Source organism: Lycorma delicatula, chromosome 4 (assembly GCF_047948215.1).
Source record: "Lycorma delicatula isolate Av1 chromosome 4, ASM4794821v1, whole genome shotgun sequence".
NCBI classification, from domain to species: Eukaryota; Metazoa; Arthropoda; class Insecta; order Hemiptera; family Fulgoridae; genus Lycorma; species Lycorma delicatula.
The window spans coordinates 134,212,891-134,229,865 of NC_134458.1; the positions used below are offsets into that span (position 1 = coordinate 134,212,891).

A 16,975-nucleotide genomic window follows, 5' to 3' on the forward strand; every position below is an offset into this window, starting at 1 on the left:
TTCTGCGGTTACTGAGTAGTATTTCCAGATGTTTACACGATTATCACACAGTACTCATGAAATGTTTTTTAAAACATTTTAACATCGATATTTAGGTCGAATTCAAAGAAGAAATAAAATAATTCTTAATTTACTGAGCTTTATCTAGCAGTATTTTGTAATTACACATGATTTTATTCGAATTTTAATCCGTTTCGATTCTCGTTAATCATTTTTGTTGTCGTGGTTAGAAAAACTCCTCATTATCAGTTTTAAAAGTAACTATTAAAACATTTTTAATGTAACTCGGTGCCGTTGTGTGAGTTACGATTAAGACTTGGTTACTGTAATTGACAAAACATTTAAGCTAATATTTACAAGATCTACTACAAAACGTTTTTTGTTATCTATGATCTAAATAATGTACCAAACAGTTGAGATTTTGTAAACTATGATCCTAAATAAATTTATCAATACGGAAAAAAAACTGTATTTACCCTTAGGAAATACAAAAAATCCCTTTCGGCACGCCGGAAGGCAGGGGTAGATTTCACCGGTGCTAAGTAGGGGATAAAAAAGATTTCCACCTTAAAGTTAAGAAAAACTTCAAATTTACTGAATACGACAATGGTTGCATGTGAAAAAAAGTTTCACATGTTTAGCATACGACAAGCCCGATCTTCTTTTAATTCCAGTAACATTTTGGTCATCCCTTGGCGTAAGGGCTGGTCATATAAAAAATGGTCTCAGCCAAAAGTTTTAGGTAATGTTTAGAGGACTAACGACCACTTTAAACCGATTCGATACTGTGCCTATTAAGGGAGGTATGATTTTTTTGTCTTCCAAACCCCATTTTTTCCACCCTCTGAGCCAATGGTGATAACGAAAAACGTTACTTAGATAAGTTTCAGGCCCTTATCCAAAGAATAGTAGGAACTTAAACGAATTCGATATTTTACTGAATAAGAAAGTTAGAGCGATATTTTGTTTTTTCGAAAAACACCCCCATTTTTACCCTCGTGGTCCAATTTTGCCCATTAACAAACTCAACCGAGATTTTTGGTCATTATATTTTATGTATCAATTTGAAAGTGTTTGGCACAAAATTACTGCAGTTATCGTGAAAGTGAAATATATATATAGATATATAAACTTTTGAGCTGACGGTGGTTTTGGTGTCTGGGGGATGTAAAACGCGAAGATATGTCGAAATATTTCGGAAGTCGAATATCATCGTACCCGTTACAATAGGTAGCTTTCTTATGAAATCTACCTAAAACGGGAAGATTTTCAAGTTTTAATTTACGGGATTATAAATATTTTTTATTTATATTCTTCTGGTATATAAATATGCTGTGTAGATTAAATGGACCTCGTCCAATAGGATCACTTGACGATTGGTTGATACTAATTAACAATCAACATCGGAACCTTCTTTCCTTTTACAGTAAAATCACAGTAATATTTCTAAAGTTCATGCATGGTTGTTCTATGCAATATACACATTTGTAATTAATCATTATATTGTAATTACTGGAAAAAAGCCATTATTGATCTGGTGATATTTATGTATTATTTAAAACCGTTGCTTAACCTCTAATGTCTTTTTTTGTTTTTTTTTTTAATATTATACGGTTTGTTAATTTTATATTTAATTGTAAAGTACTTTTTTAAAACACCAGTAGTTACAGAAACAACGGTAATTTTTTCCACTTTTAATTTATAAGTTGGTTTACTTATCTATGTTATTAGTTTGATGGTGTTGTTAAAAATAAAAGTCAATAACTTACCTCAATTACAATCTGTCAGGTAATTTCATGCAAATTATTATTTTTTATTTTAAAATGTTCAGCATTTAAAAAAAATTAGGGTTCAAATACAGAGATAGAAGAACAATTGCTAACATGTACAGGAACCAAACAGCAACTGTAACAATTGAAGAACATAAGAAAGAAGCCCTAATAAGAAAGGGAGTCCGACAAGGATGTTCCCTATCTCCGTTACTTTTTAATCTTTACATGGAACTAGCAGTTAATGATGTTAAAGAACAATTTAGATTCGGAGTAACAGTACAAGGTGAAAAGATAAAGATGCTACGATTTGCTGATGATATAGTAATTCTAGCCGAGAGTAAAAAGGATTTAGAAGAAACAATGAACGGCATAGATGAAGTCCTACGGAAGAACTATCGCAAGAAAATAAACAAGAACAAAACAAAAGTAATGAAATGTAGTAGAAATAACAAAGATGGACCACTGAATGTGAAAATAGGAGGAGAAAAGATTATGGAGGTAGAAGAATTTTGTTATTTGGGAAGTAAAATTACTAAAGATGGACGAAGCAGGAGCGATATAAAATGCCGAATAGCACAAGCTAAACGAGCCTTCAGTAAGAAATATAATTTGTTTACATCAAAAATTAATTTAAATCTCAGGAAAAGATTTTTGAAAGTATATGTTTGGAGTGTCGCTTTATATGGAAGTGAAACTTGGACAATCGGAGTATCTGAGAAGAAAAGATTAGAAGCTTTTGAAATGTGGTGCTATAGGAGAATGTTAAAAATCAGATGGGTGGATAAAGTGACAAATGAAGAGGTATTGCGGCAAATAGATGAAGAAAGAAGCATTTGGAAAAATATAGTTAAAAGAAGAGACAGACTTATAGGCCACATACTAAGGCATCCTGGAATAATCGCTTTAATATTGGAAGGACAGGTAAAAGGGAAAAATTGTGTAGGCAGGCCACGTTTGGAGTATGTAAAACAAATTGTTGGGGATGTAGGATGTAGAGGGTATACTGAAATGAAACGACTAGCACTAGATAGGGAATCTTGGAGAGCTGCATCAAACCAGTCAAATGACTGAAGACAAAAAAAAAAAAATTTAAATTGATAAACACCGTATTGTTAGTTGATTTGTATTCTTAACAGTAATTTCACTACGTCAAAGACTTAATGGAGGAAACTAATATAAAATTCTATGTTATTTTATTTATATAAATGAGAGAAGAAAAAAAAAACAAAGGAAAAATATTTTTTGTGACCCCATTTTATTATTATTTCTCTCTATCTGTGTGTGCTTTTGTACGCGCGTGCGCGGTTTTTAAAAATAATTTTAAGCTTCCGTCTCGAAATTACTTCTATTTATAGCATGTAATCCTCTCGTATATGTATGAGTACGGACATTTATGTATGCAAAGTTTAACAACTCTATTCATTACTGTTGTACAGTTTGCATTACATCGTAAACATCAGTTGCATTTGCAGTTGAAATATAAACTAGGAAATTACTTTGAAACAAAAGACAGCAAACAAGTTTAGTAAACGGAATTGCTTTCTACGTATAGCTCTTTTAATAAAAAGATTCATTTGCCATAAACTTAAGAAATTGTTTTTCTTTATTTTACTTTATCAGTGTTTATATATATATATATATCTTTTTCTTTTCTACTTCTATTTCCTCGTATCATTTTTATTATGTTCCATTATAATTATTACTTTTTCCAGAATTATTTGCTTAAATTATAAATTAAATATTGATATTCCAAGGGTCTTTCTTTATTTCTCTATTACTCATTCTCTTACAAATCCTCTTTATTATAAATGTATTTAATATTTACTAATGAAATTAATTATACGGAAATGTTATGGAATTGATTGTGCTATTTATTTTTTGAATGCTTTGAGATGTAAAAAAAAGAAGTTTTTTGTTTTATATTAAGTATTTGTATAATTAGTAAATACGTTATTTATTGTTATTCTTCTTTATTGTATTATTTATAAATTGAATAACCGGTTAGTTAACCATATATAGATTGAACATGTGCGCAGACACGAGTCACATGTGTGTGTGTGTGTGTGTGTGTGTGTGTGTGTGTGTGTGTGTGTGTGTATGATATATATATATATTCTTATTACAGAAAACGCAATACTTCTTTTTTAAATAAATTACTATTAAAAAAAAAAATAACTTCAGGTGCATTTGATAAAAAAAAGTTATTAATAAATACATTATAATTAAGTTATTAAAAAAAAAACATTTAAAAAGAGATTAAATTGCTGTAGATCTTCGATCTACTTTGATGGATTTACTTCGTGTTTACCATTAAAAAATAAATTGCTACCCGTAATGTAACTGATATTTTTTACGCTGCATATTGTTAACGGATTATTAAAATAAATGAAAGTATTTTAATATGAAATTTTATTTTACTCGATTACAAACTACATAATTGATTGAGAGAATATACGTTTCTATGACAACTTGGATGTTTTGGCCATTTATTTTTTATTTATATTGATAATAGTTGAAATATTGACGGGATTTCAACAAAACCTTTTACAAGATAATTCATTGAATCATGAGAGGAAGTACGTATTTTCTTTTCAAAAAGAAAAATAAAGTTTTCCGTCATATTACTTGTCAAATTGATCTTCTTTAACGTCATTTTATTATTATTTTTTTACTATCGCGATAAAATTGAAATATAATTTAAATTCTATATAAAAATTCCGTGTAACTAGTTTTTTTCATTTCATTAAACGACTATTATTTTTTTTTTTATATATTCAATATAAAATTGTTTATATTTCATTGAAATTTTAATGATATATTATATTAAAAAAATAATAATAATAAAGAAAAAAAAGAAAAAAGTAATCGGTACTATTATATAGACGAAGAGGGTTCTTATTTGTTAGGGATAAACAAAACAAAAAGTACTCGATCAATCTCTAGCAAATTTTTACCCATGTTTCTTGGCATAACTGAGCTTCCGTCTTAAAATTAACAAACATCTTAACCATCATAAAACATCTTATCATAAAGTAAAATAAGATGTTTACTTTCTAAAACCGTGAACTTATTAATATAAACCCATTTGTACTTATTTTTCTTCTATCCTTCTATATCCGAAGATATTTTATAACTGAGAAAAGCTTGGCAAGATCTGTCCCGAAATACTGAGCTGTACTAACAGTAATCTAAAATATATACGCTTTCATCAAATAATATCTTCCTGTAGAGTCTAGTCGATATTAAATGTACTATGAAGTCGGTAGGAATTTTGTTTTTCATAGGAATAATATTTTTTTTATTTTTATTTCCCCTACTTCTGTTATTTCATTAAAAATTTTTAATATAATATTTAAAGATTTAAATGAATAAAATCTATTTGTAAAAATGTTTATAGTAGATTGATTTTTTATTTAATTTTATACAAAAATGTTACAAACTTATTTGTGTTGTGTAATATAGGTTTAGAATCTAATATTATTTATTAAAGTATGCTGAATTTTTTATGAGTGTTTTATCTTTTTCACATGATTTTTGTTTTTTTTTTTATTTTTATAGAACACGGTCAGGGCGTTGGCCGCTGGTAACGCGAAAGGGAAGAGTGCGGTGACATTGGGCGTTGAAGAGCACGGTCCTATCAGCAATAATCATCACCACGAAAAGAACGTAAGTGATAAAATATTTAAATATGTAGGATACTGTTTACAGTTATAATTTTTTTTTTTAAATTTTTTTCATAAAAATAATTTATTAGATTTATATGAATAAAAGTTTTACTTTTTTTTGGAGAGTTTTCCTATAATATAAATAAATAAATTTAAAAAAAGACCGGTTGGCTTAAAAACAAAATATATTAATTAATTTTTTTTTTTTTTTATTACTTTTTTAATAAGTTACTCTTTTTGCCCACAAATTTCGTTTACGATGATTTTTTTAAATAAATTGTGGAATAAAACTATTATTTTATTAATTAATTTTAAATTAAAAAACGTTCTTAAAATAGTTTTCATGTCATTGCTTGTTAAAGTATTATTTATCTTGTTTGTAGACTGTAACGTGTTGATATGCATTTATAACGTTCATACGCGGTGTATATTCGTTGTTATGAAATCATTCAAATAAGTACACAGAAAGATTAATTAATGTGAAATGACAAATGGTAAATTGTGGTTTTAAAATATTATCGTTACATTTTTTTTTGTTGTTAAATTAAAATTATCAGAAATTACTAAATTATAAAATTATTATTTTTTTATGTTAATTTAATTTATATTTTTATTATTTTAAAATATTAACCGATTAATAAAATATTTGATTACATTTCTTTGAATAGTAAGCTGTAAATTAGTGCTTTTTTTAGTAAAGATAAAAAAACAGACGTCGATTTAAAATTTAAAAACATGATAAAATAATTGTAATTTTATACTTTCTCACTTTGGCAGAAATTTTGGGAAGTTTTTTTTTAAATTTACATTACTATTTGAATACTCGTTGTCTAATAAATAGGTCATTACAGATTATATTTATTTGAAATATATTCTAAATGTTCAGTATCTCAGCTGTTTGGTTAGCCGTAGCTCGTTTTGCTTTTAAATTTTGTTAGCTAAACCGTCACTTACATGTCACATATAAATTACTCCTTAAATTGTCATAGCCTTTTTCAAGTCAACAATAGTTTCATGCCACATTTACGAAGGTAATTAATTGTTATTGAGTAACGATTAATTTTTTTTTTTTTTGCTTAATTCATTTATTAATTCAACACTTTGAAGCTTGTACGTGGAAATATGGGACTGGAATTTTTTTGCGTGTGAAAAATGCCATGCTTGACCGGGAGATTCGAAACCGGAACCCCCCGGATGAAAGTCCAAGACGCTACCACTCCGCCTCGGAGATAGGCTTTGAATAAATATATATATATATATATATATATATATATTTTTTTTTTTTAACTTTTAAGTAAGATAATGTAAAGAATTCATTAGTAAAAGATTAATTACTTAGTAATCGGAACAAAATCCAAAAAAATACAATTAAACTTAGTTGTAGGAAAACGTAAGGAAGAATCATTCTATTTTTCTAATAAAAATGGTAATTTTGTTTTGTCACTTTAACATCTGGGGAAAAGGCGACAAAATATTTTGTCAGGTGACAAAAATTGTAGTAAAAAATTTTTTTTAATCAATCTTGTATTTTATGTTTTTAATACTGCAGCATATAAAGCATATAAAACTTTTCACATTTTTATTTTCATTTGAAGATTTTTTTTAATTGTAGAACAATCCATTCAAAATTTTTAAAAATCCGAAAACCTCATTACATAAAAAAACTTTTTTTTTTACAGTTGAATTATTTGTTGGTACAAAAAATTGAGATCATATTTTAAATATAGTTCAATTAATATTTAATAATATTGAGTCATAAGGCAAACCAAAATTTTTCGCTTTCTTTGTCATTCCGTTTTTCTATATCGATTTAGATTAAATTTTCATTATTATTGTTGTAATTTTTGAAAACTGTATTAATATGTTAATGATTCATGTAGAATAAACTTTGTCAGTTGGGCGTTACCTATTGTGCAAAATCATTTTTCTTCTGGTCTTCCCAAATCATTTTTACCACGAACGAATTTTCATTAGAGATTCCAAGTCTCACTTCTAAGTATACCAACGGCTGTCTTCTCTTGACTCATTTAATTGATAATTCTACAAATTTTTTATTTATTTTTAAGAAATATTGTAATGTATACAGATGTTTTATTTAAATTATTGTGTTTCTAAAAATGACATGACTTCAAATATAAAAATAATTTTAATTATATATACGTTTTTTAATTTAATTTTATTTTTAAAACGATATGACGGTTTTAATATTATAGAGTTAGTGTTAATTATACATTCAACTGGTTTTGTTAAAGGTATAATTAAAATGAATGAAAATGTGTTATTTTTAAGCGATGTGAATTTAGATTTACTGTAGAAATAATTGGCTAAGTAATTGAGCTGTTTTGTGATGTGAAATAATCCGACGAGAGACTCCAAGTTAAGTCTGTCTGTGATCTTACATTAGATAACGATGTTGAAACACAATCAGATAATATAAATTGACTTAATTGCCCGTGGTTTCATTCATATAATGCCTAACTGTTAATTGCCTCGCTCTTCAACTAAAACAATCTGTATTAACACGATAAATGGACTGGTAAGAGAATTATAATAATACTGTTTGCAGTACAGTTGTTCATTTAGTTCACCGTTTTACCGCTAGATTGTACACCATCACAAGAGCACAATTTCAGTTTCCCACCACTTTTACGCCACTGCTATTCGTATAATCAAACAGATGTCGATTTATTCTCTCTTACTCGTACACTTTATCAGGCATTTTCTTTCTCACTCATCCTCCATCAACCCCACTTTTACAACTCCTTCCATTTCCAACCCTATCGACATCCCTCACACCTCTCGCATCAACCACTCGATATAAAATCTGTCGTAAATGATAACTTCGCCACAATTCATCTTCAATATTCACTTCCACCCCATTTTGGGTGTTGCACACCCTTCGGCATTTACAACTCTTCCCTCTCGCTTTCTCTTTATTAAATCACTAAATATTAAATCAGTTTTCCTTGCAAATACATTGAACCTATAAACTGAGAAGGATTATTGTACATCAAAATCTACGTAATAAATTTATTGTTCAATTTCATTTTGTTCGATTTTTTATGCTTTATTTTATTATCTTGTATGTATAATTTATTCCCTTTAAATTTGTTTTCGTAATTTAATTTTGTTGCAGTAGTTATTATTTATTGTTTTTATTATCTTAGCCTTTTACGATTATTCTTATTAATTTATTATTTATAATTTTTATACAAAATTGAGTACTAACTGTTAAGATTATTCTGTAAAGAAAAATATGTATTCTGATAACGCGCTTTTATTTAACAGATATTTATATATCTTTTATTTAATTTAATTAATCAGAGAAAAATAGATATGTATATATATTTTATTTTATTTAATTAGTCAAAGAAAAATACATAATTTTGTGGGTTTAGATCAATATTGTGGTAGGGTTTGATAGTGTTATCACTTAATTGCTATAGACAATTTTTAAATAACGTTTTATTTGTACAATTTTACGGTTGTATAAAAATAATTACCTATCTATTTTGGGGAAAGTTATCGTTTAAGGTTTCGTCTGAAATTTTCTGTGTGAATTCCGGTCAGGCGTGCAATTTTGCACAGACTGCAATATTTTCGTAAATTTCATAAAATAAAAAAAAATTCACGGTAAACTTTTTTGTTTGAAGTTTTTAAAAATAATTGTATATTTCTCTGTTAGTCGGTTACGTAGATTATACAGTTATGTAAATTTTGTGATCTAGATTATGTACATACGTGTGTGTACATTGTAAGTAATGGAGAAATTTACGGCACGTTTGTTAAATAAATACGTGTATGTTTTTGTTTTGTGTTCTGTATGTTGTTTAAACTATGATTATTCATTCAAAACATCTTGTATGACGGAGAATAATTTACGTAAATTATATATATTTTTTGTCTTCTACAACAGATGGCCTGATAATATAATTGTAAATAGTTTAGAAAAGAAGAAAAATAGTTAATAAAATAACGCCACAGTAAGATAATCAATTTTTAATTCCATTATTTTACTGTATCCTTTCATTTTATATATTCAGAAATTAAAAATAATTAAAAAAACTTGCAGCACTTTGATTTTGTCGATTATTGCAAAAATATTTTTTTTTTTTAGAGTATGTGATAAAAGATTTCGAAATTTATCAATTTTTTAAAAAAATTACTAATTTTCGAGAAAAAACTCTGCTGCCGCTCAACTAAACGTCATATTTGATTAAAAGTTTTTTATTACGGTTTTTTCCGTAATATTTTGGTTATAAAACTACTTCAGCTGAGAAAATACGGTTATAGCTTGTTCCAGACAGTTTAGATTTTTGAGTTTTACATAAATACTAGCCGATCAAGGTTCGCTTCATTCGCCCGACTGTCGCACGCCGGGATGCCCCACCCTGGACCCCCGACGCGTACGTTACGTTACACATTTATGTTTAGTTCAACTTCCAGGCGCTGATGCCTTTCCTCTTTGGTTTCTAGTTCTTGTGAAACCCGTCTACGCTCAGCGGCACTTGGTGATCGTCCTAGATTCGATCTCTTTGAAGGCATAATAAAAAATATTGAAAAACATACACGGATGGAAAAGGAAGAAAAATTAATAATGAAAGGGGACGTTATATACAAAAAAGTAAAGAGAAGATGAAGGAAGTATAAAGACTTAACAAATACTTGAAAAAAGTAAAACTAAATTACAAAAGACAGAATAATAGTAATTATAATAGTTTGAATATTAAGTATTTTACATATACTCATTAAAGAAAAATGAATTAGTTATTTTACTTCATTATATTTCTGTTACCATGCTGACAGAGATGTAATGGAACAAAAGGATTAATTTTTGTTTCTTTAATGAGTGTCTTTAGTTCACAACTTCACCCTCAAACGGCTAGGGTCTCGATCTATGGCTTAAAATCTTCCCAGGCGTAACATGAATTTATTCTGAAAATTTGAAAGCAATTGGTCGATTGATTCTCGCGTGATGCTGTTACAGACAGACAAACCTTCGCATTTATATATATCTAAAAACAATTAAAGTTTAAAAACATTCGTAATCAGAGTAACACAGAATATTATTTAAACTTTTTTCATATTCTGTAAAATCAACAAAAATTTATGACTTTATTGATATTTCTACGGTGAAAAGTTAAAATTAAATTTTATGTAAATACTTAACTTGGATACAGTTCATCTGTATTTCTTATTTATCTGCATTAAATTAACTTTTTCTTGAATTCACCAACATATTAAAAGGAGTGTAGAGTTTCAAAATTCCTTGTCTTCAGTTTAATTTTGTTATTAAAAAAAAAACCATCCAGAAGGATTGTTTTTTTTTTTTAAGTTATGTCGAGGATTCTTCATCCTTGACATAATATGGTGGTGGTTTTTTATTATTACTGAAATTTTCTTACTTATCAAAACGAACGTAAGAAATTAAAAAAAAGTTGTTTAGAAATATCATTAATTCTTTCACTATTCGTTAAGAAATGGTTAATAATTGGAAAAATGTTCAAATTGAACGAGGGCAATTCGAAAATGTTACTTATTTAACAGTTGACAGGGCATTTATTTAGAATATATTTCCCTTATGTTAATTCGAATGTAAATTAAAGGTAAAATAGAGAAACATTTGGAATCTTGTAAACAAATTTTAGTAATGAAATATAAATTATTATATTAACAACAAAATAAAATGTTAAGTAGTATACCATTTTCGATTATTTTTTTCGTTATCCTGAAACGAATTAATAGATTGAAGCTTATAACTCAATAATATGATTTAAACTCGGTGACATATCGTGGTTAGTAAAGATATAAATTTGAAAGAGAAAAATATAAAAAAGATTTTTTTTTTAAAGAGCTTTGATGTAGAATAAAAATTTCATCAAAACTCCCACAGTAGCTTTTTTATTCTAAAGAACATTCTTTATTGGTTTTGTTATTCCAAGACGCCAACAGAATTTTTTTTTAATAGGATATAAGTCTCTAAAATGTCATTTATAGTAAATCTTGTTTCGCAGTAAGCATACATCGGTTCATTTCGACCGGTTAATATATAAGAAGATGTTACGTAACATCTTCCAATCTTTAATTCGTGTTCTATTTTCTATTTTTTTTTTTTTTTTTAAGATCATAGTTTCTAGTATTTTATTTATTTATTACTTATTTTCAAGTAGTATATTTATCGTACAGTAAACCATACCTCCCAAATTATGAAAATACAAAGTTTTTGCCAAGTTTCATAACTAATCTTGAGAGGTTGTTTCGCGTGCAGAAATATATAACATTTATTACTAGTAGTAGTAATAATAACAATAACAAAATATGTATATATATATATATATATATATATATATATATATATATATATATATATATAGAGCATACAATTTTACTTGTAAAACAGAGTGATAATAAATCTGTTGTGACTGCTTTTCAGACATGCAATGTGGCACTCTTTTAAGTCATTCATTTCCGTATTTAATGAATACTGCTTAGTAGGTTTTTGTATTTGTGTTGGTGTTAGAATATGTTTAGATGAAGAGGGGAGGTATTTGAAGTGATATTAACTGCAGGACCAACGGAAGTGATGTGTGGGGGTGTTTGTAGCGGGTGCGTGTTAGTTTGGCTGTAAGATGAAAATTCGGTTTAGTAAACGCACTGGTGTGCGACAAGTGAATTTTAAGGATGGCGGTGTTCGTTGTGTAATGGGAGTCGGTCGGTTTGCGACGGCGGTTGGCGGGGAGGTAGAATGGATGACAAAGAGGTAAAGTGAAAAAAGATGAAGAGTAGATAGGAAGAGGTGGTTTGCTATTAATGCTAATGGAAATGTTCCGTGAAAATCCTGATGGGATTTCTCTTTTCTTACTCGTCTTCCCCTTTATTCTTATTATCTCTCTCCACCTCTTTATTTCTGTTTTACATTCCCGTTTTTTTTTTCATTCTCTTCTGTTCCTTTTTATCTTTTTCTTGTCCTATTTACAGTACACCTAAAATTATAACGGTACACACTTAAAATTGCTTGTTAAATTAAATCTCTATTTGATGTCGTTTATTTTTGTTTAATAAACAACAGAGTAATTTCTTAGTTTATTAAAATTGCGCGGTAAAATAACAGCAAAATATTAATCGTACGCAATTATTTACATCTCGTATTAAATTAATGTCTTCTTTTAATAAAAGTTTCCGAGATAACATTTCTGTATTATTCCATTCTAAGTTCTATTTATATCAAGCAGATTAAGGTAAAAGGAATTTACAATCGGTATTCTATACATGTATGAACCTTTATTTATACTTCTGAACAATCCCTGATAGTACGGTCGTGTATCAAAAATCGTTCTCTACCCTAAATGATACAGGAAGTAAACTAGGTTTTTTGTTTAACCTCCGGGGATCACCATTAGGTATTGCTTCAGAGGATGAGATAAATGATTTGTAGCGTGTGTAGAAATGCCATGCCTGACCGGGATTCGAATCCGGGACCTCCGGATAACCTACCACCTACCACTCGCGCCACGGAGGCCGGCAAGTAAACTAGGGTTAATATCTTTTATAGTACCTCAACAATGCGCCTATTAACGGTGATGAGTATGTACGTGGTTGGTGTAAATTAGTAATTTTCTATTAAATTAAGGTGGGCTTTCTCCGACTGAATGACCTTCAAATGTTGTTTATTTAAGTGGGTGTTTCTTTTTATACTCATCTTTGTTTTCTTTTCTTAAAAACTAATAAACATATTTGCATGACTATTGTTTTAATAGTTTCTATTTATGTTAAGTAATACAAATTTTAATTTGATAAGAATTGAGTTTTTAATTATTTTACGTAAAATACTTAGTTTTTTCTTTGTTTTAACTTAGAAAATGTAAGATTGCATGAAATAATACATTTATTCGAAGCAAAGATAAACTTTGAGATAGTTTTATACAAGAATAAAATCGTTAAATAAAAATTGTATTTGTAAATTATAAAAATAGAGAGAATTCGATACTTGGAGACGTAGGGTAGAGATACAGATATAGAAGTTCGTACTTAAATCGCGTAACTGATTTTACGATTATATTTATCAATGTATAATTTATTAATTGTATCATACATTAAACCAAATAGGAAAATTTTATTTTTGTTTGTCTAACGGTTGACAACTATTAGAGTATATATATACTCTCTCTCTCTCACACACATACACACACACACATTCTTAATTCATTTTACTTTTGAAAAAATATTATTTGATTATCCCATTATAAGTGGGATGATATGATAATTCCATTAGATGAGTTTCATATAATTTGGTAATGGCTTAAATAAAATAGCGTTTACCAATTACCTATCGGATGATTTTTATTCAACAATCATTTACTGAGAATTATTAGCTTAAGGTAAACTAATAAAAACTAAATCTCTTCTTAACAGCAAAGAACAAAAACTCTGTTCTGCTACTTTCGTACGTGCTTTTTACTATGAGTTTTATTTAAAAAATTAATTTGAATTGTTATTTTTAACTTAGAAAACTCAGCTTTGTTTTCTAAATAGAGGTTTTAATTCAGCTTGCTTTTCTAAAAGTGTTTATGTAAAAAATTAAATTGAATTGTAGTTGTTAAATTAAGAATATTAGGATTTATTAATTTTTTAAGTTTTTATTCTTTTTGTAATGTATCTCTTTTTTAATTGTTTCAGACTACAAACAACAATAACAATATCAACAATAATAACAATAACAACAATAATAATACACCACAGCAAGATGCTGGTACTAGCGACGATAGTTGTCGAGAACGATTAACGGTTGCAACACGTGATCAACGCGGTGAACGTGATAGTTCGCATGATCGATTGAGTGACGTAAGTATTGTTATTAATAAAAATATAACATACATAATTTTATTTATTAATCGTGAACGATATTATCATGTACTTTTAATTAATTTTAAGTAGATTTTTTCTATTCTATAGTAGAGTAAATAAGATTCAACCAGTTGAAGTTATGATGAGGATTCAGTTTGAAAATCTGTAAATCAATGTCATTTTTTGCTATTTCGTAATTTGAACTTAATTCTTATAAAATGTATACGTTGACAATAAAAATTATTCTACGTATTTGAGATTTGCTTTAAAAAAAGGGGTTAATTTATTTTGTTTCTATAAATATTTTTCTGATTAATTTGTTTGAAATACAAACACATACGTGTGTTTTTACTATTTGTTGAATTGCCACTTTTCAACTATAGCATCCCACCTTTTATGGAATCATAATAGAAAAATATAATTTCCTCTTATCACAGTAAATTTTTGCAAGATTACGAACGGGTTTTTATTTATTTATTAATTCATAAGTATAAATAATGTTGTAAATTTGTTAAATTAACAAAATACTTTACTTGAGCATTATTTTTTTAGTTCATTGTTTATTTTGGCTATACATATATATTATCTTTACTTAACCAATTCGGCAACTATATTATCAATTAAATACTGTGCGGTAGGAACGAAATCTCCCTTGAATTTTGTACAGTAGTTAAGGTAATGGAGGTGAAGAAAAGTAAATACATTGGATGACATCAATCAAATTTACTGCAATTCGTCAACCATATTTCTGTAATATTTTAAACTGCCTTCTCGCTGTAAATTGTTTATAACAATTGTTCTAGAGATCTGAGGCAGTTTTTAGCGATTGTACTTCTAAGGGCATGTTTAAATTTTTTTTCTTATCTTTTAGTACATATTGATTGATAATTAGATATTAGTAGAGGCTACCCGCGGTTTCGGACACCTACTTGACGTGTTGCTTGAGTTCTTCGATGCTGGTTTGATCTTCAGTTTTGGCAGCTCTGGATGCTGACTGAAGTTCAGCTTACGGGTTTTTTGTAACGTAATACTGAGCGAGTGAGACCGACAATATGGTGGAAAACGAGTAAGAGGTGATAGCAGATGAAATGGTGTCTTACACTCACAACAGGATAAAGAACAAAACAGTCGTACACCAATTTTCAACTTTGATTGTTAATAACTTCGGGACGAAGAATGCTATCGCAGCCGGACAAAATTCATTTTGTAGAAAGTTTTATGGGCTTTCTAAACATCACTTCAACTTTGGTCGATTTTGTCACCGTTTTCGAGATATTCGCGAAAAACTGCAAAACTCCGCTTTAAAATTTTGCTTAAGCATGTACAAGAGGGAGTAAGGGTACTTTTTTCAAAATGAAATATAGATAAAAATTTTCTTCTTATTTGGAGCTATTAGTTTCCAAAATTTCATAACGATCGGAATAAAACTGCAGATCTGTGTAAAATAAACGGACACACAGACTTTCTTCTTTTTGTGTATACATGTACATATATATAGATATCTGTTGAGATTAAAATAAATTAGTCTTCCTTTATTGTTTTTTTGTTATTGATGTGATCTAGTTCCCTTTCGGTTTTCTCTTTTCAACCGCAGTAGTGATATGCTGTGTAAGGGTTCATTTTAATATAAACCTCCTATAATTTAATCTCATAATTACTTTGACTGGATATTCTAACAAAGTTAAGTGCGTATATTATTTATTTGTATGTGTTTTTTGTTGCTGTATATTTGTTATTTAGAATGGTAATATAAAAGATAACATCCTTGAAATAATAATTGATATAAATTTTATTTTTTATTTGAATTATGCTGATAAAAACGCTTTTTACAGCCTAAAGTATAAGGTTTTATGACATATAATACAGTATTAGCTATATCCCAAAATGTTTTTCGTAAATTAAATATCACGTTATGGTTTTTATTATACGTTCTTTTAATACTGATAATGTACGCTGAATAAAATAAAAATTTTAATATAGAAATTGCGTGAAACTTAACTGCCTTTTTATTTATACGGTTACGATCCTAGAAAAATTTATTATAAAATATTTATATTTAAGTAAATATTTTCTGTTAACCGATAAAACTTATATTTTTGTTTTCTTTTTCTATCGTTTTATAAATTTAACCCGTATGAGAATGTATAATATAATAAAATTTACTTATATAATACTTCTTTCTATATTTTCAAGGAATCACTAAAAGGAAAAGAATATAAAAATAATACGCTAATAGAAAAAAGAGAGAATATAAAAATTGTATACAGCTGCTGTTTGTTGGTTTTAGGTTTTTGTTTAGTGCTTTGGTCTCAGAATAGGCCATCAAAACAGTATTTTACAACCTACTGTAATTCGTTTACAGCCTTTTTATATTGACTTCTTGTGTGACTAAATGATCGACTGGTACCATATACACAGGCTTACATAAATGGATTGTTTAGTCTGATCGAGTGACTGCTACTATTATTACTTTTGTTTTTATTTGTATCGTTTATTTTTTTAAAGGAACAAAACTATATGTTATATCCGATTATAATATCGATATTTTATTTATTTTATTGTGAACCGTAAAAAAAAATTGCTTTGCCATTTTATTAGTACTTGTTTTAAAAATAGACAGTAAACTTTTACTCCGTTTACCTTATGGATTTTAATAAATCATTAAGGAAAAGGAAATTACATTGTGTGTGCGTG

At 27.9% G+C, this 16,975-nt stretch overlaps 1 protein-coding gene across 1 annotated transcript in view; it reads left to right on the forward strand.

The window, feature by feature from the left end:
- Nucleotides 1-16,975, forward strand: part of LOC142323883 (uncharacterized) — a 620,757-nt gene that overhangs the window by 352,644 nt on the left and 251,138 nt on the right. Inside the window, exons 2-3 of the mRNA XM_075364195.1 lie at nt 5,331-5,438; nt 14,114-14,278. Coding sequence (XP_075220310.1) covers nt 5,331-5,438; nt 14,114-14,278 — 273 coding nt within the window. The remainder of the gene's footprint in view (nt 1-5,330; nt 5,439-14,113; nt 14,279-16,975) is intronic.